The 24,578-nt window shown below is 52.2% G+C and overlaps 1 protein-coding gene across 6 annotated transcripts in view; it reads left to right on the top strand.

The window, feature by feature from the left end:
- The window catches only part of ASAP3 (ArfGAP with SH3 domain, ankyrin repeat and PH domain 3), a 67,051-nt gene that overhangs the window by 14,951 nt on the left and 27,522 nt on the right, over window positions 1-24,578 (top strand). For all 6 annotated transcript variants that reach the window (XR_006278262.1, XM_043506141.1, XM_038377927.2 and 3 more), the window contains exons 3-8: window positions 6,600-6,745; window positions 13,759-13,833; window positions 16,873-16,922; window positions 17,450-17,576; window positions 23,164-23,249; window positions 24,475-24,550. Coding sequence is in view for 5 of the 6 variants with exons in the window: in XM_043506141.1 (XP_043362076.1) it covers window positions 6,600-6,745; window positions 13,759-13,833; window positions 16,873-16,922; window positions 17,450-17,576; window positions 23,164-23,249; window positions 24,475-24,550 (560 nt within the window). In the remaining variant the exon portion in view is untranslated. The remainder of the gene's footprint in view (window positions 1-6,599; window positions 6,746-13,758; window positions 13,834-16,872; window positions 16,923-17,449; window positions 17,577-23,163; window positions 23,250-24,474; window positions 24,551-24,578) is intronic.

The following is a 24,578-nucleotide window of genomic DNA, read 5'->3' as shown; positions in this document are numbered from 1 at the left end:
GAATTGAGACCTCGATCGGTGATCCTGTGTCTCTTCACGTCTCAATCCCTTTCAAGACTAAAGAATGCCAGCTTTCGCTGTCTCTTGTCATGGTGTTTAGAAATTGGAGAGGGCCCTGGCAGGAACTGATTCACACCAGCTACAGATCTGGGCCAAAGTCCTTCATCCATTTCTGCTCTTGCAAGTCGCTCTCTTGGCTCTGCATTAACGTAGTGCCCAGGCTGTACACCAGCCGTTCCCATTTGGCTTTGATACTCTCTTAACAGGCAGGGGAGGAAATGTTCCGCTGACTCTCAAGCGTCTTTAAATATTAAAGCCGTGAGTTCAGCTTTTGAATGCTAAGTCTGCTGGAGAGTGCTTTGCAGTGTCTGGTACTGGGCTCCTGGGCTGGCAGCATCTGTTGAGCTCGCTCCTGGGCAGCACAGCCGCAAACAGTAGGAGGCTGGGAAATCAGATTTGAATTAAACAGATTTTGCTTTCAAATAGGTACCCTGGTTTCCTGGCAGTGAGCAGTAAACTTTGGAGAATCTCGCTGAGCCAAATCCTCCCCCTTCCCCAGAGCCCTCTGCTCACTGATGGGACTGCAGGGGAGAACCTTTAGGTCAGGGATTAAAGGGAGAGTGGGATGGGTGAGTCATACGGCAGCTTCAACAGGAGAGATTGAGGGAACCCCAGTATGACAGGTTCAGTCACAGAGATCCCCTTGGGACTGTCACCTGATGTGCTGAAATTACCTCTGAGCCCATTTTCTCTGCCAGCTTGGGACTTCCAGAACCCTGTCTTGTTGAGCCAGACACGCTAGCCTGCTGCAACACAGACCCAGGGTCTGGGCCACCCCCCAAAGCTGCAGATTTAACTAAAAACAGCTCAGCAGGTTACCCGTCTCCAGCACCCGGACACCCAGGTCCCAATGGCATCCAAACCCCAAACAAATCCATTTTACTCTGTATAAAGCGTAAATTGTAAATTGTTTACCCTCTATATCATTGATAGAAAGATATGCACAGCTGTTTGCTTCCCCAGGTAGTAATCACTTACTCTGGGTTTATTAATAAATAAAAGTGACTTTATTAAGTATATAAAGTAGGATTTAAGTGGTGTCAAGTAATAACAGATGGAACAAAGTAAGTCACAAAGCAAAATAAAAGAAAACACGCAAGTCTAAGTCTAATATATTAAGAAACTGTATACAGATATCTCACCATCAAAGATGTTTCAATAAGCTTCTTTCACAGACTAGACTCCTTCCTAGTCTGGGCCCAATCCTTTTGCCTGGTACAGTCCTTGTTAGTTCCAGAAGGCATTTCAGGTGGAAACTAAGGGTTTTCTCCTGACTGGCAGCCCCTTTTGTCCTGCTCCACCCCCTTTTATATCTTTGGCACAAGGTGGGAATCTTTTGTCTGTGCTTGTCCCCATCCCCGCCTCATCAGTGGAAAAGTACAATGATTAAGATGGATTCCAGTATCCTGTGACATGGCATATGTCACTGTAAGACCCCGGCCTAGTCTCCATTCTTCCTGGGTTGACCCACACGTACACAGGAAGGTTTGCAGATAAATAAACCATTTCCAACCAATTGCCCTAGTCAATGGGAGCCATCAAGATTCTAAACCAGCATTAATGGCCCACACTTTGCATAATTACAATAGGACCTCAGAGTTATACTTCATATTTCTAGCTTCAGGTACAAGAATGATACATGCATACAAGTAGGAGGAATACATTCAGTAGTTTATAACCTTTATTATGATACCTTACAGGAGACCTTTTGCATAAAGCAGTTGCATCATATTCACACTCATAAGCATATTTCCATAAAACATATGGAGCGCAACGTCACACCCAGGTCAGACTATCCCATGGTTGACATTCTCCTGAGAGGTGGCAGATCCCACTTCAAATCCTTCCTCCCAGTGGGTGGAGGGGAGGACTTCAACTAAGGGTCTCCCCAGGAGAGTACCGTAACCACTGGGCTACAAGAGAGGTCCTCTCCCAGCCTTTGCTTCTTGCTGAAACCCCAAGAGAGCTTGCCGCGGAGAATCCAAGCGGAGGGAGGAATCGGTTTCTAAGAGTGGGAGGGGTTTAGCACATGGCTCTCGCCTTGGGCCCTCCCACTGGCCGTTTTTGGCGAGGAGCCAGCTAGCATGCTGGCTTCTACCAATCCCCTTCTGAGATGCCATCTCTTCCCAGTCATTGTACCGGGAGCCCGGCTGCCAAACCTAGCCTTTGTGAATCCAGTGTCCCCACGCCAAAGTTTCTGTGTGACTCTAGCCCTTCATCTCTGGGTGACCCTGGGCACATTACTTAAATCGAGATTTTAAAACAAACGACTCATGTCTTTGTATGCCCAACCGGAGAGGTCATAAAAGGGTCTGATGTTCAGTAGGAGTAAGCACCTGCCTCTGAAAACCAGGTGCCTCCAGGTGGGTAACCAAAATCACCCTTCACCCTCCTCCCTCCCTGCTTCAGTTTTCCCCAGGGGGGTGACAATTGTGATGTCCCTCCTGGGAGTGGGGTGAGGGTGGAAAGGGGTTAATGATTGTAAATCACGGCTGGGGGTTTATTTTGAATTTAAAATGTCCTTTAATGTGTAACCTTGAGTACAACATAGGTGCAAATCCTATTGAAACCTCCTCCCTTCCCCACACCTATTATTACAACCCCATAGTCTATGCAACAGGACAGTTCTGGGGTGGAGGCGGGCAGCAGGGAGGCCTGTACTGCTGTCCTGGGGCTCTAGTACTTATCTGTATCACATGAGTTTCCTGCTTCTCTGATTACCTACCTACCCACCTAGATCTCTTCTGTACTTGCAATCCCTGGTGCACCTGTGAGGTACTTGCATCTTCTCCAATGTGTCCATCCTCACGTCACACCCAGGAAGACGGGGAAGTGCTGTGACCCCCAATTTGATATATGGGGAACTCAGGCACAGTCTAGGGAGGCAAGATTATCAGACACTCCTCAATCCCCAGCTAGTGGGAGCAGCTGTGGAAGTAGCCAGAGCAGGGACCCTCAGACCTTCTGATGACATTGCTCAGTGACCTCAGACCCTTTGTGATGGCCTTGACTAGACTTTCTCTGCCCTGTGACTGGCTGGTTTGCTCCAGCATCTCTCCCCGCCCCCTGCATCTCTTCACCTCACCTGCCTCTCTCACCCTCCTCTTTTCCCCTGCCCCGCCTCCGTCTTCCCTTCCCTTCTCACATAGCTGACCCCTCTCCTAACTAAATCAATCACCCATTTAAAAAAATATTGGTGGCACTGACGTGCCATTCGCTCCCATCACAAGGTTCACTCTGCTCATGTGTTCCACCCTGCCCCCCACCCGTGTCTGTCTGGTCTCCTTAGGGCAAGGGCTGTCTACTACTCTGTTCGTACCGCACCTAGCGCAATGGGACCTCATGCTTGGGTGGTCCTAGTAATAACAGTGATTATTTATAATAATCCAGGACGTAGGCTCCTAAGTCACTTAGGGCATGTCTACACAGCGCGCGCACAGAAAAACTCTCAGCAGCAAGTCTCAGAGCCCGGGGCAACTGACTTGGGTGCGAGCTGTGGGGCTAAAAATAGCCGTGTAGATGTTCGGGGCTGGAGTCTGGGCTCTGAAATGCAGTGATGGGAGAGGACCCTGACTGACACTGCAACATTTAGCCCCGCAGCACGAGCCCTGCAGACAGCCCGGGACAGTTGACGTGGGCTGCCACCTTGGGGTTTTTAGTTGTTGTTGCTGTGTAGACTTACCCATAGGCACCTCAGTCCCTTCTGAAAATGGGAGTTTGGCTTCTTGCATTAATTTAGATGGAATAACTGGGCCCAAAGAATCAAAGATGGTCAACATAAAACGGCGCTAAACAAGGTTCAGGGGCTCGGTATACAGAGACCTTTGCCTGCTTCGTCCCACGGCAAACCCCCCCATGTAACCCTCCTTTTATTAAAGGAGAGAGAGTCAAAATGCACAGCATTATGGCTTTCATTTGAACAATGTCCCTTGCTCCCTTTCACTGGAGAGAGGCTTTTTGAATGAAAATCCCCTTGTTTGACAGTCTCTTTGGTGGCCATAACCGTCCCTGTAGAGAAAAGAGGAGACGTTCGTTGACGGGCAAGAGGTCGCATTGTTAATGTCTGAACTAGTTTCCCAGAAGACCAAACGAGAGAGAGAGACACACACACACGGAGAAAAGAACAGCAGAGAGAGAAGGAAGATGGAGCTTGTGCCTCTGGGGTTGACTTGCAACCTCGGTTGCTGGAAAGGCACAGACAAGGGTGATCAGGTGTCTGGTTTTTGACCGGACCGCCCAGTCGAAAAGGGACCCTGGTGGCTCCGGTCAGCATCGCTGACCGGGCCATTAAAAGTCCCGTCAGCTGTGCTGTGGTGCTAAGGCAGGCTAGTTCCTACCTGTCCTGGCACCGTGCTGCGCCCTGGAAGCGGCCAGCAGGTCTGGTTCCTAGGCGGGGGGTCCATGGGGCTCCGCGTGCTGCCCCTGCCCTGAGCACTGGCTCCGCACTCCCATTGGCCGGTTCCCGGCCAATGGGGTTAGGGGGGGCTTGCCTGAAGGTGAGAGCGGCATGTGGAGCCTCCTGGCCCCCCGCCTGGGACCCAGACATGGTGGCCGCTTCTGAGGCGCACGCAGCTGCAGCGTGGTGCCAGGACAGGGGGGCAGCCTGCCTTAGACCCGCAGCGCTGCTGGCCGAGGTAAGCCCTGAGCCCCCCACAAACCCAGAACCCTCTCCTGCACCCCAAACCCTGCACCCCTGGTCCCACCTCAGAGCCTGCATCCCCTCTTGCACCCCAATCTCCTATCTCAACCCTCGGCCCCAACCAATGTTCCCTCTAATTTTTGACAGGCCATGTGCAAAAAACTTCTTCTGTGCAAATTGTTGTGCTTCTGTGCACATTTTTGTGCGTGCGGTGTTTTGCCGTGTGTGTGAGGTTTAGGATCTGTGTGCACACGCGCACAGCTTAGAGGGAACAGGTGGCCCCAACCCTCAGCCTGGAGCCCCTGCGTCCCAAACCCTTCATCTCCCCACCCCAGAACCTGCACCCCCAGCCCAGAGCCCTCACCCCCTCCCACACCTCAACCTCCTGCCTCAACCCGCAGCCCCCTCCCACACTCTGAATCCCTCAGTCACAACCTGGAGCCTCGTCCTGCACCCCAACCCCACTCCAGAGCCTGCACCCCCAGCCGGAGCCCGCACCCCAGTTAGAGCCCTCACACTCTCCCGCACCCCAACTCCCTGCCCCAGCCCAGTGAAAGTGAGTGAGGGTGGGGGAAAGCGAGCCACAGAGGGAGGGGGGATGGAGTGAGTGGGAGGCGGGGCCTTGGGGAAGGGGCAGGGCTGTGGTGTTTGGTTTTGTGTGACTAGAAAGTTGGCAACCCTAGCACAGAGCCAGCACACGGTCTGATCAGCCACTCTGAGACCGGGCAAACTTGTACCAGTATCGGGGGGGGCGGGGTAAGGTGTTGCTTTTAGCCACCTCTTTTGGGGCACAGTCTCACAGCAGTGTTGTAAAATCTACAGTCTTGGCAGGCTGGACAGAAGGCCAAAGGTGGGGGCGGGGGGAAGAAAGAGAAGAAATAAGGTGAGGTCTAGGAAAAGGACACACTGGTTGTGTGTTTGTCAAAGGCTCACATCCCAGGTGGTGGTGGTTGGGAGTCAGCTGGAGGTGATGATGCCATCTGGGTGTCTCTCTCTGGCTTGCTGTAGTCAGGACACCTCTCAGGATTAGGCTGATGAAGGCCTGGGGTCCCAGGAGATGGAGGGGTGGTGGCCATGATGGTGACACTTGCTCCAGTAGCCAGTTTTTCTCCCCAAAGTCTTTCTTTAAAGACCACAAAGGGAGTGTGGGTGGACTAGCCCCACCCCATCAATTAAGCCTAATAACCAACAAACCAATTTTGGTTCATTTAACTTCCGGTCTCATGTCTTGTCATTTGCCAGGTGTGATCTGAACACAGGCCTTGAGTTCTAGCAGGAGACCTTTTTGTTTGGACTAATTCCGTTTTTCTGTCTTGCTTTTGCATCTTTTTCCCATCAACACCTGTGGCTGGGTCATTGGGATGTCTCATGAACTTTCACTCATTCTTCACAGTGGAGCTCATAATTCCGAGCTCCTCCCACCTTTCCCAGCAGGAGGTGCTGTAGAGAATGGTGCATGAGCACTAGCTGCAGGGGTGCTTGTGTAACCCACACATCACCTGGGTGTGGGGCTCTGTCCCATCTATTGGCACTGGGACCACTTGGAGAGAGAGAGAGACAAAATGAGTCTGCTCTACAGCCTTAGCTAAGAGCCAGTTGGCTTTTAGCTCATGCGGTAGAGGCTCATGGACTAAGCTCCAGAGGTCCCCGGTTTGATCCCGCCCGCCGACAACCAGGGTCTGTCGGCATTACACTTGCATCTATTTCAGCAGGGGGTGCTAGAGAGAGAGGCGCATTGGCTGGATCTGGCTGTTCACAGACTCTTCCAGCAGGAGGCGCTGTAGAGAACCACACAGTATTGCTGTCTGGGGGGGGGAACATTACAGCTGCTCGTTGCCAGCACGCGGAGTCTCCGAAGACCTTTGTCCTGGGTTTCACTGGTGTCGTCTCTTCTCCGCAGCGCACGTTGAGAACGAGGAGCAGTACAGTGAATCTCTGGAGAACTTCGGCAACAACCACCTGTCCCAGAACAATCACGAGCTTTCCACCGGCTTCCTGAACCTGGCGGTCTTCACCAGAGAAGTGACTGCGCTCTTCAAGAACCTGGTAAGGAGATGCTGCTCTCAACTCCTGCACCCCCTGTGTTTCACTGACACCCCCCCCCCCGCCGTCTTGGTGACCGGGGAGGAGACGATGTGAACAGAGTGATCTGCGTCGGCACTTCTGGCTAAGGGATCAGGAAGTAGAGGGAGGGGAGTGATACCAGAGAGAGCGTACAGTGATTGTGGGGAGGCTGTTAGACCTGTGTCTTGGGGCAGCTCTTCTTTTGGAGACCCAGTGTAGGATGGTGGCCCTTCTGAAGTCTCCCCACCTCCATCATGACACTGGGGTGTCTATCCTGCCATATCCTGTAGCCGCATCATGATGAAACATCTCCATGCGATAGCCCGAGGGATATGCTGGGTGGCTTTCCGCCACCTGTGATGTTAGGGCACAGTGGCCTGGTCCCGCTTGGGACCCTCATGGATCGTACTGAAACAAGAGATGAGACCCAAGCAGGACACCGGATCCCAATACCCAACAGGGCTTGGGGGCAGTTCCAATCCAGAAGCTGAGTCAGATCCTCTGCTGGTGTAAACTGGAGTAGCTCAATTGAAGTCAGTGTAGCTCTGTTGATTTGCACCAGCTTGGAGTCTGACCCTGTCTCTTCAGTGACCCTGAACTGGGGCCCTGAATCCAAATGCTTCACCAAGGCCAGTGAAAGCTGAGAATCTTCAGTGAGATTTGGGTTAATCCCGTAAAGCATAAATGTTGGGGGTAGGGGAATGGCGTGAATGTTCCTGAGTTCTAGGGTGCAGAGATCTCTGGATCTCACTCTGTGGCTCAGACCCAGGCTGCTCTAAAATCATTTTAAAAATTGGCCAGTTTTGTATCTCTTCCCCCATAGAGTCTGGATGTGCTCCAACATCACTAAAACTGAGGGGAAACTCTATCGTTTCTCAGCTGGTGGCAAAACCTTCTTCCTCTTGTAACTGATGGATCTCGCTGCAGGGAGTCCTGCATTCACCTGTGCCAGGTCATGCATACGACATTTAACATGAACATGCACATACATACAGGGGTAGGGAGACCTCGAACGTGCATGCACTTCCCTTGGGGGTCTATGTGCACGCATCCTGTTCGTACGGGTACTTGCGTGGGGCGCAAATGTACCTCTGATGCATACACACTGGCTCATCCTGCTGCGTGTCCAGGGGTACTAGCATGAATGTTGAGTTCATGCAGTGACGTGGAGGCAGGTCTATATGTCCAGGGCAAAAGGCAGGTGCACATGTCTCGTGGACAATACAGGAGCAGATCTCGGGCTAGCCTGCAACACGACCTTTCCAGTCTCTGAGCATTCGGGACAATAGGGCATTGTTTGGCAGTGCAAATCTCCTAATGATTTTAGCTTAAGTTGGGCCCAACATGGTACTGCTGAACCCAGGGAAAAGTAATTAACCAAGTGCTTTTCTTGGCTGTTACTGTTGTTTATAAGCTTTAAAGCCTTTGTGGTCCAATTCCCTGTCAGTCTCGCATGCATCCTCTTGTGGCCTAGCTGGAGGAAAATCTCCATAACACTCCTAGCCAATTCCGGGTTCAGGAAAGATCAAGGACACCATTGATGCTGTTGCCTCGTTGCTTGCTAAATCAAGCAGTATAGAATTTGTTGAATATCCTCTGTCAGAGGCTTATCTCCCACTCTGGGTGGGAGGAGGACGATATCTGTTTCACATCAAAAGCATCTATGATCCTGTTTGCCAAGAAGGGAATCAAAACACAGCAAGGCCTGTCAGAAGGAAGGAGCCCAAGGGAGTGGGGACAATTGATAGAATATCAATCTAATTAAAGATGTATGGGGTGGGGGTCTTAATGCCAAACTGCTTGAGGCCAAATTAACCTGAAATCTGGTTCCTTCAAGACCTTTCAGTCCCTGCATGGTGGACTCTGTGCTGAGAAGAGATCAGATCCCATGATGCTTTGGACTAACCAGCCCACACCCCGAGGAAGTTGGGTCAGTGAGAAATGCTGCCAGTGGGAAGAGCCTGGTCTCTCGCCCGGGCGCCCTGGTGGAAGTCAATGAGGTTGCATTGGCATAACAGCTCAGACAGCATTTCCCCTAGATCTGTTAAAGGGAAGCCTGAAGCAAACGCATTCAGTAGCACCGATAGAAAATGCGGGGGGGAATTGGGGGAGGAAAAGAAAGCTTTGTGAAATTTTCCTCAGTTTTGGGTCAACATTTCATTTGGTTGGAAATTCTCCACCCCCTCCTTGTCCTCAGCGGAGCTTAACTAAGCAGAGATCTTGGAGCTGTCCTGGGAAAGGCGTAGAACTGGTTTCTCTGGTTAACGGGCCGGGGTGGGGGCTCTGCTATAGAGCGAGTCTCTCCATTTATACACATGCACTTGCATGACCTGCACTCCTTGCTGTTCCTGTGCATGCACACCCTTCAGCTGTATGAAATAGACACACAGTGGGACCTTCTTAATTGCTCCCTTCCCTGCTCCGAGTGCTTTTCCAGGCAGGTGAATCCCTGCAGGTCAGAGAAATGTGTGTGTGTGTGTGTGAGACAGAGAGAGAGAGAGACCACACACACACACACACATGCGCACACACACGAGCACCCAGATAGCAGGGTATGAAGGTTACGTGCTGGCACCTGGATTCCCTTCTAGAGGGGAGGATGCTGCTTGCTCCTGTCTCTCCCTGGGCAATCCAAACTCTGTAGCTCACCAAGCTTCCCTGGGCCTTCCCCAGCTACATTCCCCTGTTGTGGACACGTGGTTGTGTCCTGCTGCTGACCCTGTTCCTCCTGCCGGGTGTGGTATACATGCTTAGAAGTGGAGAACATTGCCTCTAGCCCCTGCTGGATGGGTAAGCCGCTCCCTGACCCCCTACTGTATAACACTCTGCAGGAAGGCATGACCCCTCTGTGGTACCCTGTGCTGTCAACAGATGCCAGGAGGGCATTGCTCGCTCCGGCTGCCTTGAGCCAGTGCACTGAGGTGGTCCAGGCCTTCTTGGCACATGGGTCCCCCAGGGTAGACTGACTGGGCAGGTGTCAGTGCCCTGATGCCAAGAGTCCTGGTCTAATGATTTAAAATGGTTCTAATCCCATTGTGCCCAGTCACCCCCCCCCACCCCACCCTGGAGACCTCCCCTGTGGGGAAGCACAAAGCAGGGCTGATCACGGCCCCCTCCCTCAACAGCTGGAGCTAGCATTAGGCAAGTGCCAGGTGTTTCTGCCTGTGGGGGAGGGGATGCTCTTTAAAAGTTCATCCGTTCATTTACGGGAGGGGGGAGAGTAGCGGATGCATGGAGGCTCGGGCGAGATCCTGCTTCTGCTGGAGCCTTTCGCAAAATTTCTGTGACAGCCGCGGAGCCGGACTGGCCCCTCGGAAAGCTGGTCGTTTGGTGAAAGCCAGGTTATGAAATTGGGGTGAGAGCTTTAGAGCCGCATATTGGGTGGATGGGGCCATTGACGCTCCCCCCGCTCTTTGCAACACAGCCCTGCCAGTGGCCCTCAATCCTGATCCCGAGCCTTGGGCTTCCCCTGCCCCCTGACCCACACAGCTCTGGCCATGCCCCTCACTCCCGACCCATAGCTCCCCTGCTATTCTAGCCCCTGGGCTTCCTTCCCCAACCCACATAAGTCTGGCCATGCCCCTCACTCCTAACCTGCAGTCCCCCTGCTATTCTAGCCCCTGGGCTTCCTTCCTCACCCCGACCCCACAGCTCTGGCCGTACCCCTCACTCTTGACTCTCAGCCCCCCATTCCAGGCCAGAGTCAAGTGTTCGGGGAGGGGTGGGGGAGCAGTGAGTTGAGCCAGTGGAGCAGATTAAAGAGAAAAGTGCTGAAATAGGGTCATGGGGACCTTCCAGGAAAGCTGGACTATTCCTGGGCTCCAATCCAGGCCTGAGCCTGGGCGAGTGGGGTGGTATCTGCAGCCATCCCAGCTGGTGTGTTCAGAGTTGCCCCTCTGCCGCTGCATGCTGCAGTCGGCCCCCCGGAGCCCAATGCTTTCAGGCTGCGCGCTCTGTGTGGGTCGTGGCTCTGGTCCCCGGCTGCATTCCTTGGCCTGGCTGGGCGTGTGCAGGCTTGTTAACTTTCAGCAGTAAATCGTGTTTTCTCAGTGCAATGTATCCCGCTCCTTTCTAGATTCCTGGCAGTGTTTATGCCACCTCCACCCCTGGTCTCCCTGTAGTATTTCCTCTTCCCCGCTTTGCCTTGGAAAGCGACACAGATTCCACGGACTCAGTGAGCCAAGGCCTCTGAGTTTGCTTTAACTTTCTCTTTCTGCCAGCGTTTCTGCTTTCCCTCTCCCCCCCCCCCCCATTCAAACCTTGGCCAATAGTTCCCCTCTCCCCCATGCTCCCCTGTCCCGAATACCACTTCATAATGAGGCGTGGTGGTTTAGTGGTTAGAGTAGGCAGGAATTGGGTTTCAGGACACCTGGGTTCCATTCCCATCTCTGGGAGGGAGAGTGACTGACGTCGTAGTTACAGTGTGGGATGGCTACTCGAGGGACCTGGGTTCTATTTCCCAGCCCCGCTGCTGGCTCTCTACAAACGTTCTCAAGTCGTGTTGGCTTTCTGTGCCTCAGTTTCTCCCCTCCCTCCCCCCTCCCCAAAAACAAACATTTGTCTGGTTTCAGAGTAGCAGCCGTGTTAGTCGGTATCCGAAAAAGAAAAGGAGGACTTGTGGCACCTTGGAGACTAACACATTTATTTGAGCATAAGCTTTTGTGAGCTACAGCTCGCTTCATTGGATGCAACATTTGTCTGTCTCCCCGGGGGGTTGTGAGGGTTAATTAGCATTTGTAAAGTGCTAAATGTCAAGCGCGGGGGGGGGGGGGAGGTTAGTGGTGGCTGTCCAAGAGGCGGGGGGGAAAATCAGTGGTGCTATCCCAATAGGCCAGCATCACGTGTGACTCTTCGGTGAGGGTGTGAAAGGCACAGGCATTGGCATTAGGGCTGTGGGTAAGAACCCCTCAGTCATGGATCAGGCCCCATTGTGCTAGGTGCTGTACAAACAGACAGTTCTGGTCCCAAAGAGCTTAAAATCCCAGTTGTGCGACCATCTCATAAAAACACAGGAGTTTATCCTCCCCCGAGGAAGTAGGGCAGGATTGCGATCCCTGCTTTACAGATGGGGAACTGAGGCATAGAGCGTTCCAATGGCTTGGCCAAGATCAGACAGTCTGGGGTGGGACCAGTGAATTCATCCCAGATCTCCCGAGTCCAGGGCTCTAACCACTAGGCCATCCTCCTTCTGCAGATGTTGTGTTTTGACTGCAAGCCAGGAGGCTCAGCAAGTGTGGAATGGTTGATGGCCTTTTGCGCCTGCCCCCCCCCTTTGAGCTTCTGGAGGTTGCTGTCCTAACCCTCCCATTCCCCCATCCGCACCCCTGGAAAACACCCCATGTGGGATCAGAGCTGTGGTTTCACGTTCCAAGATGGATGTCCCCCCAGTCACGTGAGAGATGCTGGTGAAGGATGCACAGGAACCCCAGTGATGGTTTGAAACTGCCCCTATTCTCCCTCCTGTCCCCCAAAACTCTTCTGGCTGCAAGGAGCTGGTGTCCCATTGGAAGCCTGCTCAGAGGAATGTTCCAGGTTCCTTCTCATGCTGGGAAGAGGCTAGTGTAGCGGTGCTGGCAGCTTCTTGTGCTCTCTGCTGCAGCGTTTAATTTTGTGCCGCTCTCCTCCGCTGGAGAACTGCTTTGATCGTGGCCTTCAGGGTGGCATGGGGGTGGGAGGGCTTCTTGGACTAACCTCCCACTGATGTGGTTTGTGGTAACAGCCCCACATCAGACATCTTGCAGCCATCCCCAGCTAACCAGCTACATCTGGCACAAAGTGGGCCCTTCCCCTCATCTTAACAGTTAAAATGATGCCAGCTCTCCCAGGTGGCCAGAGCCTGCCTGGCTCCCTGGCTCTTAATGCTTAGCAGGGATGGGACTTGCCTGACCTCTTTGATCCCAAAGCTGCAGGGTGCAGTGTACCCTGCCTGTGTCCAGTCCTGGGAGGAGGAGAAGAGGGCTGTTACGCTGTGGTCTGGTAGGGACGGTACTGGTTTCAGATTCGGGAGGCCTGGCTCTGCCACTGACCTGCTGTGTGCTCTTGGGCAAGCCCCTTTGTTGCTCTGTGCCTCAGTTTCCCCACCAGCTCTTTTTGTCTGACCGTGTAGATTGTGAGCAATTTGGGAAGGGACTGTCTGTTTCTCACTAAGTTGTCTGTCCAGTACCCAGCATAACAAAGCCCTGATCTTTATAATGCCGAGAGGCCCCGATTGTAATACAAAGATTTCCTTTAAACCCACTGCTGCGGTGATGCCTCCAAAACACTGGTCTAAGGTCAGGCCGCTAGTGTGCTGTGAGGTAATCTGATGGTAATCCTCTTGCTGTTAGCTGGTGTTCCTTCCTTGTCTGGCTACCGTTCTCCTCTGTTGTGTCTCCTGTTAAACCTGGCTGGTAAACTCTTCAGGGCGGAGACCTTCTTTTCAATATATGTGTTTGGCATTGCTCTAGATCTCTCATTGTGGCCTTCAATCACTGCTATGATACAACGAATGAATAGCCCAGAGCGATATTTTCTATTATTAGTTGCAGTGTTCAGATGGCCTATGGAACAACCTGCCGCAGGAAAGTCATGCAGCCAAAGCCTCGTGGCTATGCTTTTTAAATACAGCCCACATACTGTCTCAACAAGAGGATGTCATTCCCCAGATTGAGATGAAGGGAGCATTGTGCAGTGGGTCCACTAGTCTCCAGCTCCAGATTTGCCAGGGGACATTTGCACTCCAGGACCAATCAGCAGGGGCGGTTCCTCTGTAGTCAGTTGCACACACCAACAGGCCCCAACTAGCTTGAGTACCAGTTTTGTCTCCCTTGTTTACCAGGGGTCGCACCCTGCCTGGAACACACTCCAGCACCTGGGGGCACCTAGTGGCTAAATAAGGTACTGTGGGTAAACCACTTGTCCCATGGGTGCAGTGGCTGGGCAGCCGGTGCTGTTAGGGGCTGAGGGCCCTGCACCAGCTGCTTTGTAACCAGTCCTTGTTTTACTGGATTTTCCAGGTGCAGAATCTGAACAACATTGTCTCCTTCCCCATGGAGAGCCTGCTGAAGGGGCAGCTGAAAGATGGCCGGCTGGTAAGGTCCCGCTCAGGTGGTGGGCACTTGCTGTTGGAGGCATAAGATGGCAGGGGGGAGCCCAGGAAGGAAGGCTGCCATTTAATGTTGCTGTGTCCTTGTCTGGGGTTGGCTCTTGTGTGTCCAACCCCTTGCCAGGAGCGGGTCCTTCCACCTATGGTAGATGGCTCCCCTGTGTTTCCTCCTTGATTGATTGCAGCACCTCCTGTGAGGCTCTGCAATGGCTCATGCTCATACCCACTGCGTTCGGGCAGCCTCCTGAGACCCGTGGGAGACGGGCTCCCCTCCTGAGGATCTCGGAAGGTGCCCTGCTACAGATCTTGGGAGGCAGGAAGGGAAAACCCTGACCTTCCTTAGCTCCCCGTTCCCGTTACAACACACTGTGTAAGGCATCTGCTGGGGTGGGGACATGAACAGTTCAGAGCTGCTCCCTGGGGGTGTCGAGCACCCCGGGATCAGAGGTTGGGAGATGCCTTGACTATTGTTGCTTATTCATTGCCAAAGGCTTTTATGGACTGCTCAGAGCAGCCCCCCACACTGGAGCGCCCTACCTTCCCCCTACCAAAGGAGCAGGGTTCCCATCCCAGCCAAAGCACTTTCCTTCTGCACCTCCATCACAGCAAGGAGATGGAGCTGCCTAGCAAGTTACACAGCCCTCCGGCCACAGCCAGCTCTGCAGCAGGGCCCACAGTGACAGACCAAAAAGCATCTCCTGGACATTGCGTTAGTAATATTCTCGTGTGGCTTATAAGTGCCCGGAGGTCCCAGCTGAGAGCTGGGACCATTGTGCTGGGAGCTGCACAGACACTGGGTGAAAGACCAGCTCTGCCTCAGAGAGCCGATGGGGTAACTAGAGCAGCCTGGTTCCTGTTTTGGTCAGGGAAGCTGAAGCATGGAGCAATCAAAAGGTGGCCAAGGTCACACAGGGAGCCTGTGGCAGAGGCAGGGATTGGACCCAAGTCCAGGGCCTCCCCCAAGAGATGATCCTTCCCCCCCCCCCCCCCAAAGCAACATCTTAACTCTGCTTTGGGCCAGACTTGGGTCTCCTGTTGTGTGAAAAGCTGATTCTCCCTCAACAAACCACTTCTCCCCTGACCCACCATGTTTTCCCATCCATCCCTGCCTTTGCCTTCTGCTGCTGGCTAGAACTGGCCCGAAGCGCTGAGACTCGCATGGGTCTTTCTGCAGGTTCTGCCTTTGCCATGTGATCTGATTAAAGCGTCTCCCTTTGCATAGCAGGGCTTGTGATGTGGCACCGGGAAGCCGATGTGCTGCTTCGCGGTGACCCGGTCTGTACCTGTGTTGGAGTGGGGCTGAGGACCCAATGATCTTCTTCCTCCCCACCCCTTGGGGAAGGGGACTAAGAATGCCAGGCAGTCTCTTCTGCCACCTGATTGGTGGGGGTGTTGAGCGGGGGGGCTGTCCTTACCTCTGTCCCCCCTAACCTGACTCTGGTGTGGGTGGAGTTGCCTCGGGGCTGCAGCGCTGCTGGGTCATGCTTCCACAAATGTGCTCTGCTAGAGTCAGAAATGTATGGGGAGCCCAGGACCACAGTGGTGGGGGGGACAGCAGGCCGGGACGGAAGTGAATGGATGGGGCTGTGTGTGACGTTGCACTCCATATGCTTTATAAAAATATGTGTTTAAGTGTGAATATGATGCAACTGGAATATGCTTTATGCGAAAGGTCTCACAATAGTCTCAGAGAACCCCTTGGGACTGTCATCTGACATGCTTAATTTACCTCTGAACCTGTTTTCCCTGCCAGCTTGGGACTCCAGAACCCTGCCTTGTTGAGCCAGACACTCTACCTGCTGCAACACACACCCAGGTCTGGTCCATGCTTCCCAAAGCTTCAGACTTTAACCAAAAACTGTTCAGCAGGTCACCTATCTCCAGCACCCAGACACCCAGCTCCCAATGGGGGTCCAAACCCCAAATAAATCTGTTTTGCTCCGTATAAAGCATATACAGGGTAAACTCGTAAATTGTCTGCCCTCTATTACACTGATAGAGAGAGATACACAGCTATTTGCACCCCCAGGTATTAGTCACTAACTCTGGGTTTATTAATAAACAAAAGTGATATTTTATTAAGTATAAAAGTAGGATTTAAATGGTTTCAAGTAATAACAGACAGAACAAAGTAAGTTACCAAGTAAAATAAAACAAAACATGCAAGTTTAAGCCTAATACATTAAGAAACCGATTACAGGTAAATCTCACCTTCAGAGATGTTCCAATAAGTTTATTTCACAGACTAGACTCCTTCCTAGTCTGGGCCCAATCCTTTCCCTTGGTACGGTTCTTGTTAGTTCCAGCAGGCATCTTAGGTGAAAAGCAGGGGCTTTCTCATGACAGGGACCCCCTTTGTTCTGTTCCACCCCCTTTTATATCTTTGGCACAAGGCGGGAATCTTTTGTCTCTCTGGGTTTCCACCCCTCCTTCTAAATGGAAATGCATCAGGTTTAAGATGGATTCCTGTATCTGGTGACATGGTCACGTGTCCTGTGATACCCCCTCCATTCTTCCAGGGCTGGCCCGCACGTACACAGGAAGGCCTATCTCCCCCTCCTGCCAATTGCCCTAGTCAGTGGGAGCCATCAAGATTCTAAACCAACATTCATGGCCCACACTTTGCATAATTACAATAGGACCTCAGAGTTATGCTACATATTCCTAGTTTCAGGTACAAGAATGATACATTCATACAAATAGGATGACCACACTCAGTAGATTATAAGATTTGTAATTATACCTTACAACAGACCTTTTGCATAAAGCATATTCCAGTTACATCATAGTCACACTTATAAACATGTTTTTATAAAGCATCTGGAGTGCAACGTCACACTATGTATAGAGCCTAACCCAAGAATAGCAAAGGATGCACCAGTGCTGTCCAGCCCTGCTCTGCATTGGCAGGAGGGGGAGGTAGGCCAGCTCTGTGCCTGCCTGCCCATTTCCTTGCCAAGTAGGATTGGTCCCTCACTTTCCCGTGGTGCGGTCCTCACTAACTGCTGCTCCCTCTCTGTCGCAGGATTACAAGAAGCAGATTGAGAAGGCCTGGAAGGATTATGAGACCAAAGTGTAAGTAGTCGCGTTGCCTCTGGCAGGAACAGGCTGATCCTCCTCCTCTAAACAAACGGGTTTTGTGTGGGGGACTGCAGCTTGGGAGGTGGCCGGACCCCAGCAGCAAACGAGGTCACCGGCTGTAAATTGCAGGCTCCTGACTGGCCAGGCTCCAGTGTAAGTCGCTGGTTAATACCATCTGGGTGTTAAGCACTAAAAGGAGATTGGGGCAGGAGAGCTGGCTTGGGGGAATCTCCTGGCTCCTCCAGCCCCTCCTAGCAGGAAGCGCTGTAGAGAATGATCCTACATCTTGACAGGGGGTTAGACTAGATGACCCTTGCTGTCCCTTCTAACCCCATGGTTCTATGATGGGGGCTGTATGGATCAGTGCAGGAGAGTTGGCTGAGAGGGAAACTCAGAATTTTGCCTCTCCCAGTGGGTGCCTCTTCTGATTGGGTTTTGCCAACAAGAACTTGTGAGTAATCCAAGAGCACAGGAGGTTGGATCGATCTTGACTCTTGCCTCTGGCTGTCCTGTCTCTGCAGAGCAAAGATCGAAAAGGAGAAGGAGCGAGCCCGGATAGCGGGTGTCATCCAGGTGGAGCCATCGCCAGCGGAAATCGCTGAGGAGACACAGAAGGAGCGCCGGATGTTCCAGCTTCAGATGTGCGAGGTGATGGGCCTTTCCATGCTGGAGAACGGAGCTGGGGAGGGCAGTAGGGCCTGGAGCAGCTGTGGGTGCTTTTATCTGGTGCAGCTGGGGGTTCGGAGGCTCTCTATGCTCCTGTGGTCCCCATGGTATCTGATCCCTTCATGCACAGTACGTCACTGCCTTGTCAGGAAGGGAAGGATCAGTTAGGATGGGGAGTTGAGGTGCACAGAGACTTGCCCGCGGTCTCACTCAGGGAGTCTGTGGCAGGGCCAAGAATTGAACCCAGCCCTCCTAATCCCAGTCCGGGGCCTTAACCACTGGGCCATCCTTCCTTAGCTCTAGCCAGGGCACTTTCTGGTGGAAGAATTCAGTGATCTGTAGAAAACAATCAAAGCGAATGAAGGAGTAAATGGGCCGTCGGTTACCCTACCCAGCAGCCATCGTTGCTTGGATACTTCAGGGATGGGTGCTGGAGAAATATGCTAAGGGATCAACTCCTGCATGTCGGGGTGTGTGGGGTAAGGAGGGCTTAGGCCCACGTCTCTCTGAGAACCAGGATACACTCCTTGTCTGCATTCCTCTGCAACAGCTGCTCCACGCCCCTGTGCGCTGCTAGCCCGCGCCTCTCAACCAGCCTCCTGTCTGCCAGCCTTGCTAGGCCTTGTGCCCACCCTGCCTTGCCTGTAGCCAGGCCACTGGCTATAATTCATGTCTCTCCCCTGGTTCTGAGCCATGGGGACCTGGTAGCTGGGAGCGCTAGGAAAACAGGCTGAGGGCGTGAATGGGCAGGTTCCCATCTCTTCCCTCCTCCCAACCATCCTCCCTGCTGCTGGGGGCTCCTTCTCCCCCACCTCCACCCTTTTGGCCTAAGTGCTGGAGCGCCCCACCCTGGTCACAGGTTAGGGAGCCTCATGGCTTCCTGTCTGAGTACGGAGTCCCCTGGGCCCTGGCCTGCTCTTCACAGTGTAAGGTAAGTACAGTCCAGCTATGGGCAATATCCCAATCTCTCTGAGACTCAAAACTCCCTCCTGCTGCTTGGCCCCTGCCCCCCCCTCCCCCCGGGGTCTCCAGCCAGTGCTAGGAATCTGCCTTGACCTGACTCTCTGTAACACCTTTAGATCTGGCGTGTGTCTCGAGGGTTAATGTCAGCCCCATCTCGCTCTGGGTACTACCTGCCACCTCTGCTTGAGTTACTACCATTGCCTTTACCTTGCAAAGCCCTGGCAAGCTGAGTTGCTTCCTGTTCACTTTGTCCCACAGCAGGGACTGTTCACAAGGAAAAGAAAAAAAAAAAAAATCTCATTGAGGCCAGACCCTCCCCAGAACTCTGGGCCAAGTGATTGACTGGGGATCTTTGCGCTTCTCTCTGGGAAAATGTCCTGCACACCACTAGCCACCAGGATGTGTCCCAGCTGTTCCTACGACTGCGTGCGGTATCTGCAAAGCTGGAGTTAGTGCTGCTAACGACTAGCTTGGCATCTCGGGAGCTGCTTGCATGGCCCGGGACCAAGTTTGTGCTCACGCTTGTGAAGCCTGCACAAATGCAATTGTGCGCTATTTGTTTTGGGGCATGTGTGGATCTGTCGTTTTGCATGTCCTGGCCAGTCTGTGAGGAAAAGCCAGAAATCGTGTGAAAGTGAGAGATTCCTGTTCCAGTCGGGGTGGAAGAGCCAGGGGAAATCCCAGGAGTGATGTACCAAGAGGGGAGGATTTCAGCCTTGTGCAATAACACTTTGCCTGTCTGCATTGCCTTTCATTGGAGTTAGAAGCAAACGTTAGTGAGTCAAGCCTCAAACCAGCCCTGCCAGCTTGGTGATCATGATTATCCCAGTCTAACGGCTGAGCAAACCAGGTTACGCAGCAGGTAAGCGGTGGAACCCAGGATTCCTGCTGCCTACTCCCCTGCTTTAACTACTAGTCAGTATTGCCCTCCTGGAAACAAGAAAGGAACCCAGGAGTCCTGACTTCCTAATCCCTGCTCCAACCACTAGAGACACACCCCTCCTAGATCTGGGAGCAGCACACAGCTGACAACATCCTCACAGAGGGCAGGTCTGAAGAAAACTGCAGCTTGGGGAATGGTCCATGGTTAGTGTTTGCACCTGGAGCAGGTCCCCAATGACCTTCAGCTGCCATAGCCAGAATTGAGTGTCAGGCTTTGGCTGCAGAGTGGGCTGCCCATGTGGCCAGATCCTGGCAGGGCTGGAGAGTGGAGGGGAGGACCTTGCGAGCTGCTGATGGGGCTGAGGGGAAAATTAAAGAGCCATGGAGTGGCGGCAGCTTGCATTCCTTGTTGTGGTTTTGGCCTACGTGGAGGGCTGGAGCTCTGGGGGGTGAGCCAGAGACTGAGTCATCCCTTTGAATAGCTTCACTGTTAAATAAATAACAGCACATGGAAACACTCAGTGTTCGCAGTGCAGCCACAGGGAGGGACTTTGTTCCAGGGGCTGCAGTGGAAAAAGAGAAGATGCATGCACGGGATCTCACAGCCGCCCCCCGGGTGCAGTGCTCCCCCATGTACCTACTATGCTACATTAGGGCTATTTGATTTCACCCTCGGCTCAGTGCTCAGTTCTATCCCTGGGCAGGTTTAGGACATGTTCCCCTCAGCCCTGTAGTTCAGTCTATCTCATACCCTTGGGAGTACCAAAACCCCCACCTAGTCCAAGGAATCTCCGCTCCCGGTTAGCTGTACAGGGTCTGACACACCGCCGGGCAGTCCCCATTCCAGTCTGAACCTGTATGTGGCTTTTCTGGCCAGTATTTTATAAGTCGTGGCCAAATGTTCCGGTGTTGGCACCCAGTTTGCTTCGGGGATGGATCGAGAGCGCGGGGCCAGGATCCCTGGAACCCGCGCCTCCCCACCCCGCCCCAGCAGCATGTATTGCATGTGCAGGTAGGTTTCAAGTCATGCGCCTCCAGCCACGGCCTGTTCTTCCTTTGGGAAGTGTCATGGTCTGGGGACAAGGAGGGGGAAAAGTCACGTGCCCATGGCTGCATTTTTCCGCCCCCATCTCTGGGGTCTGTCTGGGGGGTGATCAGCTCCAGACCACCTGGTGATCGCTGACCCGCTGTTTGTGACCAGGGCATGCTCTGACAGCAGCTGCTACATCCCCAGACTCCTACTTTCATCAAAGAATTTATTTAACCTCACAAGGCAGGGAAGTATAATTTCTGCTTTGTGGAGGGGGAAACTGAGGCACAGAGGTAAAGTGATTTGCCCAAGGTCTCTCAGAATGTCAGTGGCAGAGCCAAGAATAGACCCCCCCAGGAGTCCTGCCTCCCCTTGCTCTAACCATTAGACACACCACTCCCTTCTCAGAGCCAGAAATAGAATCCAGGAGTCCCAATCTTCTCCTCTGACCACTCGACAGCAGTACCACCCATTAAAGGTATATTCCCTCTTTTATCTCTCGCTCACCCCCACCCTACCTCGAACAAAGGCTCTCTATAGCTCTGCTTTGGCCCATTACACCAGTCCTCCATGCCCCCTTTTCTGGGCTCACGACACATTTCTCCAGCTGTGCTCCTGGCAAGGACGGAGAAATAAAAATCTCCCCACTCTTGCCCGACTGTAACGCTCTGCTGTGGCGCCGTCTTGGAGACGGTATAAAAAGAGAATCCAGGTTGTCACACAACCCTTTCCCCCAGGCCTCCTCAGGCTCCTTGCCTACAAATACATGGACATAGGAGCTTCCAAATGAGAGCCACATTAACCCTTTCGCTGCTGCCTCGTCTTCCAGGGGCATGAAACTAGCCCAGCACCGGCTTTGTCATTGCAACACTGTGCTACTTAGAAAAAGGCCAGTGAACCCAAGAGCTCTGCTGGACTCTAAAAAGGATTGAACATTTATATGGACAATGAGACCACCCAGAGTGTGATGAGGATTTAAATCCTCATGCTTCAGGGCATAGGCCAACTTCTAACTAATCAGGGTCAGGAAGAAACCCCCCCTGAAGGGGGCAGGTTATTCATGATCTACAGGGTTTCTTGCTCCTCCTTCTGATGCTGCTGGTCACTGTTGGAGACAGGATATTGGGTTAAATGGACCCCAGTTTGATCCACTGTGGCCATTTCTATGAGAAAATAAAATTGGAGTGGAAGAAATTCATCATCAGCCCAATTCTGAGAACCACTGACAGCTGCATTAGCTGAAAATGGGATTGTGCCCTTTTTACATGAAGAAGACCTAAAAGTTCTTGGTTTTTTCCTCTCTCTCTCTCTCTCTCTCTCTGGATGACTGAAGAACTATTAGATTAATGCCACTATAGCTACTATACAAGTAAAACCTGATTAATTGAAAGGAGGAATAATATTTTTATGTGGACTGTTTTAAAATTGTATTGTTTTTGGTTAACATAGTATTTAACTCAAAACTTAACAAACTCTTGCAAGAAAAACTCTCTTGACCTTTGGGTGCTTACAGCACTCCCAATCCACATCTTTGGGTTTTCCAAGGGAAGGAAAGTACAACAGCCTCCAGAGACCTAGGTTATAGCTTGACCTGCTGAAATTGAGTTAAATGTGTCAGTGCTGCACTAGGAAAAGTAATGGTGTTTAGGTTGGGCTTCTTGAGCCCGTGTTAGTGAATCATAGAATATCAGGGTTGGAAGGGACCTCAGGAGGTATCTAGTCCAACCCCCTGCTCAAAGCAGGACCAATCCCCAACTAAATCATCCCAGCCAGGGCTTTGTCAAGCCTGACCTTAAAAACCTCTAAGAAAGGAGATTCCACCACCTCGATAGGTAACGCATTCCAGTGTTTCACCACCCTCCTAGTGAAAAAGTTTTTCCTAATATCCACACACAGTGAAACACAACTGCTTTTTGTACCTGAGGCTTTAGAGTCAGCTCTGGTGGATCTTGAACTGATGTGCAAAATGACTGTGATCGCTTTCACCGTGTGTGACACCGCTGATCTGGCTGGGCAAGGCCTAGTTTAACTGGCCGCTTTTTCATCTGGCTCTCAGAGGGTTTCCACCGGAGATGGGATCCAGTGGTGTAGCTATGGGGGGAGCAGGGCAGTGGCCGCTCCCCCACTGAGCACAAGTGGCACCTTGTGAATGTCTTGGCACCTTGTAAATTTTCCCCTGTTGAGGGAACAGGGGGAGCGATCCCCAAAAAAGGTGCCACCTACTGCGGCACTTTTACTCATCCGGTGGTGCTCCAGGTCTTCGGCGGCACCTCAACAGCGGGACCTTCAGTGCTGAAGACACCCGGAGCGAGTGATGGCTGGCTGCTGGAGCACCGCCGGGTGAGTAAAAATGCCGCAGCGGGTGGCACCTCTTTTTTTTTTTTTGGATCGCTCCTCCTGTTCCCTCCACCTGGCTACGCAGCTGATGGGACCTGAACCAAAATGCTCTGGACTTGGGGGTAAGTTCACACCCAGATCTGGATCTGAACTTTGCAGTTCAGGCTCATCTAGAGGTGTCACCGTTTCCAGACCTGAATCTGACCACTAAAGAAATGGCCGTATGGCAAAAAAAAAAAAAAAGGCTTGGACTTCTGAAAAATCTGGCGTCTTCCCGTTCTCTCCTCTGAGCTAGTCCAACGTTTGAGGAGTCCCTCATCAACATCCTAACTCGGTATTTCTTCTCCCTCTCTCTAGTACCTGCTGAAAGCTAATGAGAGCCAGACGAAGCAAGGTCCAGACTTCCTGCAGAGCCTGATCAAGTTTTTCCATGCGCAACATAAGTAGGTACCACCCCACTCGGCACGTCCTGTGAGATGGTGATGTCACTTCCTGGAGCAGAACTCTAGACTTGCTAGTTTGCCCTCATTTGCTGTAACTCCCAGTAGCTCTGAGTGGTAGCTAGACAGAAACGAATCTGCATGGAGTTTAATTTAAGCGCATGCTTTTGCAGAATATGGGAGACATTAAGCATGTGCTTAAGGGCCACAGAAAAGGGTATTTTACTGGTACTGTGTCCAGTGACTGGTTACTTTGTTTAGTGTCACTAGTCCATTACTAAAGCAATCCCTCTCTGCGGAGCGAAATTACCCTAATAGCAGTTAGTTGCATTAATGTGTAATATTTTAATATTAATTGCATTAATTCCAAACTCATTTTTGTATTGCATTAATGATACTTTGAAGAGCACTTTTCATCTGAGGATCTGTGTGATCCTCCATTTTACATATAGGGAAACTGAGGGCACAGGTGAGGGGACATGCCCAAGGCTACACAGTAGTTCAGTGGCAGAGCTGGGAGTAGAATCCATGGCAGCTGACCTCTCGACCCTGTCTCCAGTGAAGGCTGCTTCAGAACAATATAGGAGATGAGGCTGTCATATAAAACTTGCATCCAGTCCTGGATTTCCAACATCCCCAAATGTGGAGGTGTTCAGATCTGGCGCTCTGGTTTTAGAACAAATCTGTGCCAGATTCTGGAGTCACTCCGGAACGAGGCTAGAAGAACTGAGTGGAGTTTGAGCTTGTATGTCTTGCAGTGGGATGAAGCCCTGAATGATGAGAGGTGAGAGGCTCGGCCTCAGCCCACCATCCTGGCTGATGGTAATGAGAAGGGAGTGATCTGGTGGTCCATTTCTGGGACGGGGAGGAGTCTTACCTGCCCTCTCTGCCCCGGGAAGCACATTGGGCGCATCACAAGCTTATATCCCAGCTGCTGTAAGCTGAATGTCTATAGGCACAACATGAATGGGACCATTGGGTTTGGAGGTGGTCTGTAGATTCTGAACCCCCTCTCCTTCAGGCCATCAGGCAGAGTGACTAGGGCTCATTGGGAACCTTAGCATGACCTTGATTGATGGTGTTCTTGGTGAGCGCTGCCTGAGAGGGCCAGCATGGTAGGAATTCCCGAGTGCTGACAGCAGGTTTCTCGTAGCTGGCTGTGAAGGACCTGGCCATGGCTGATGAATGGTATTGCAATGCCGTTGGCTGACATTTTTCTCTCTCTCAGTTTCTTCCAAGATGGCTGGAAGGCTGCCCAGAATCTCTACCCTTTCATTGAGAAGCTCGCCACATCTTTACATGCAGTAAGTATTCTCAGCCACGGGTTGCAGA

Source organism: Dermochelys coriacea, chromosome 19 (assembly GCF_009764565.3).
Source record: "Dermochelys coriacea isolate rDerCor1 chromosome 19, rDerCor1.pri.v4, whole genome shotgun sequence".
NCBI classification, from domain to species: domain Eukaryota; kingdom Metazoa; phylum Chordata; order Testudines; family Dermochelyidae; genus Dermochelys; species Dermochelys coriacea.
This window is presented reverse-complemented; position numbering and strand designations above follow the sequence as displayed.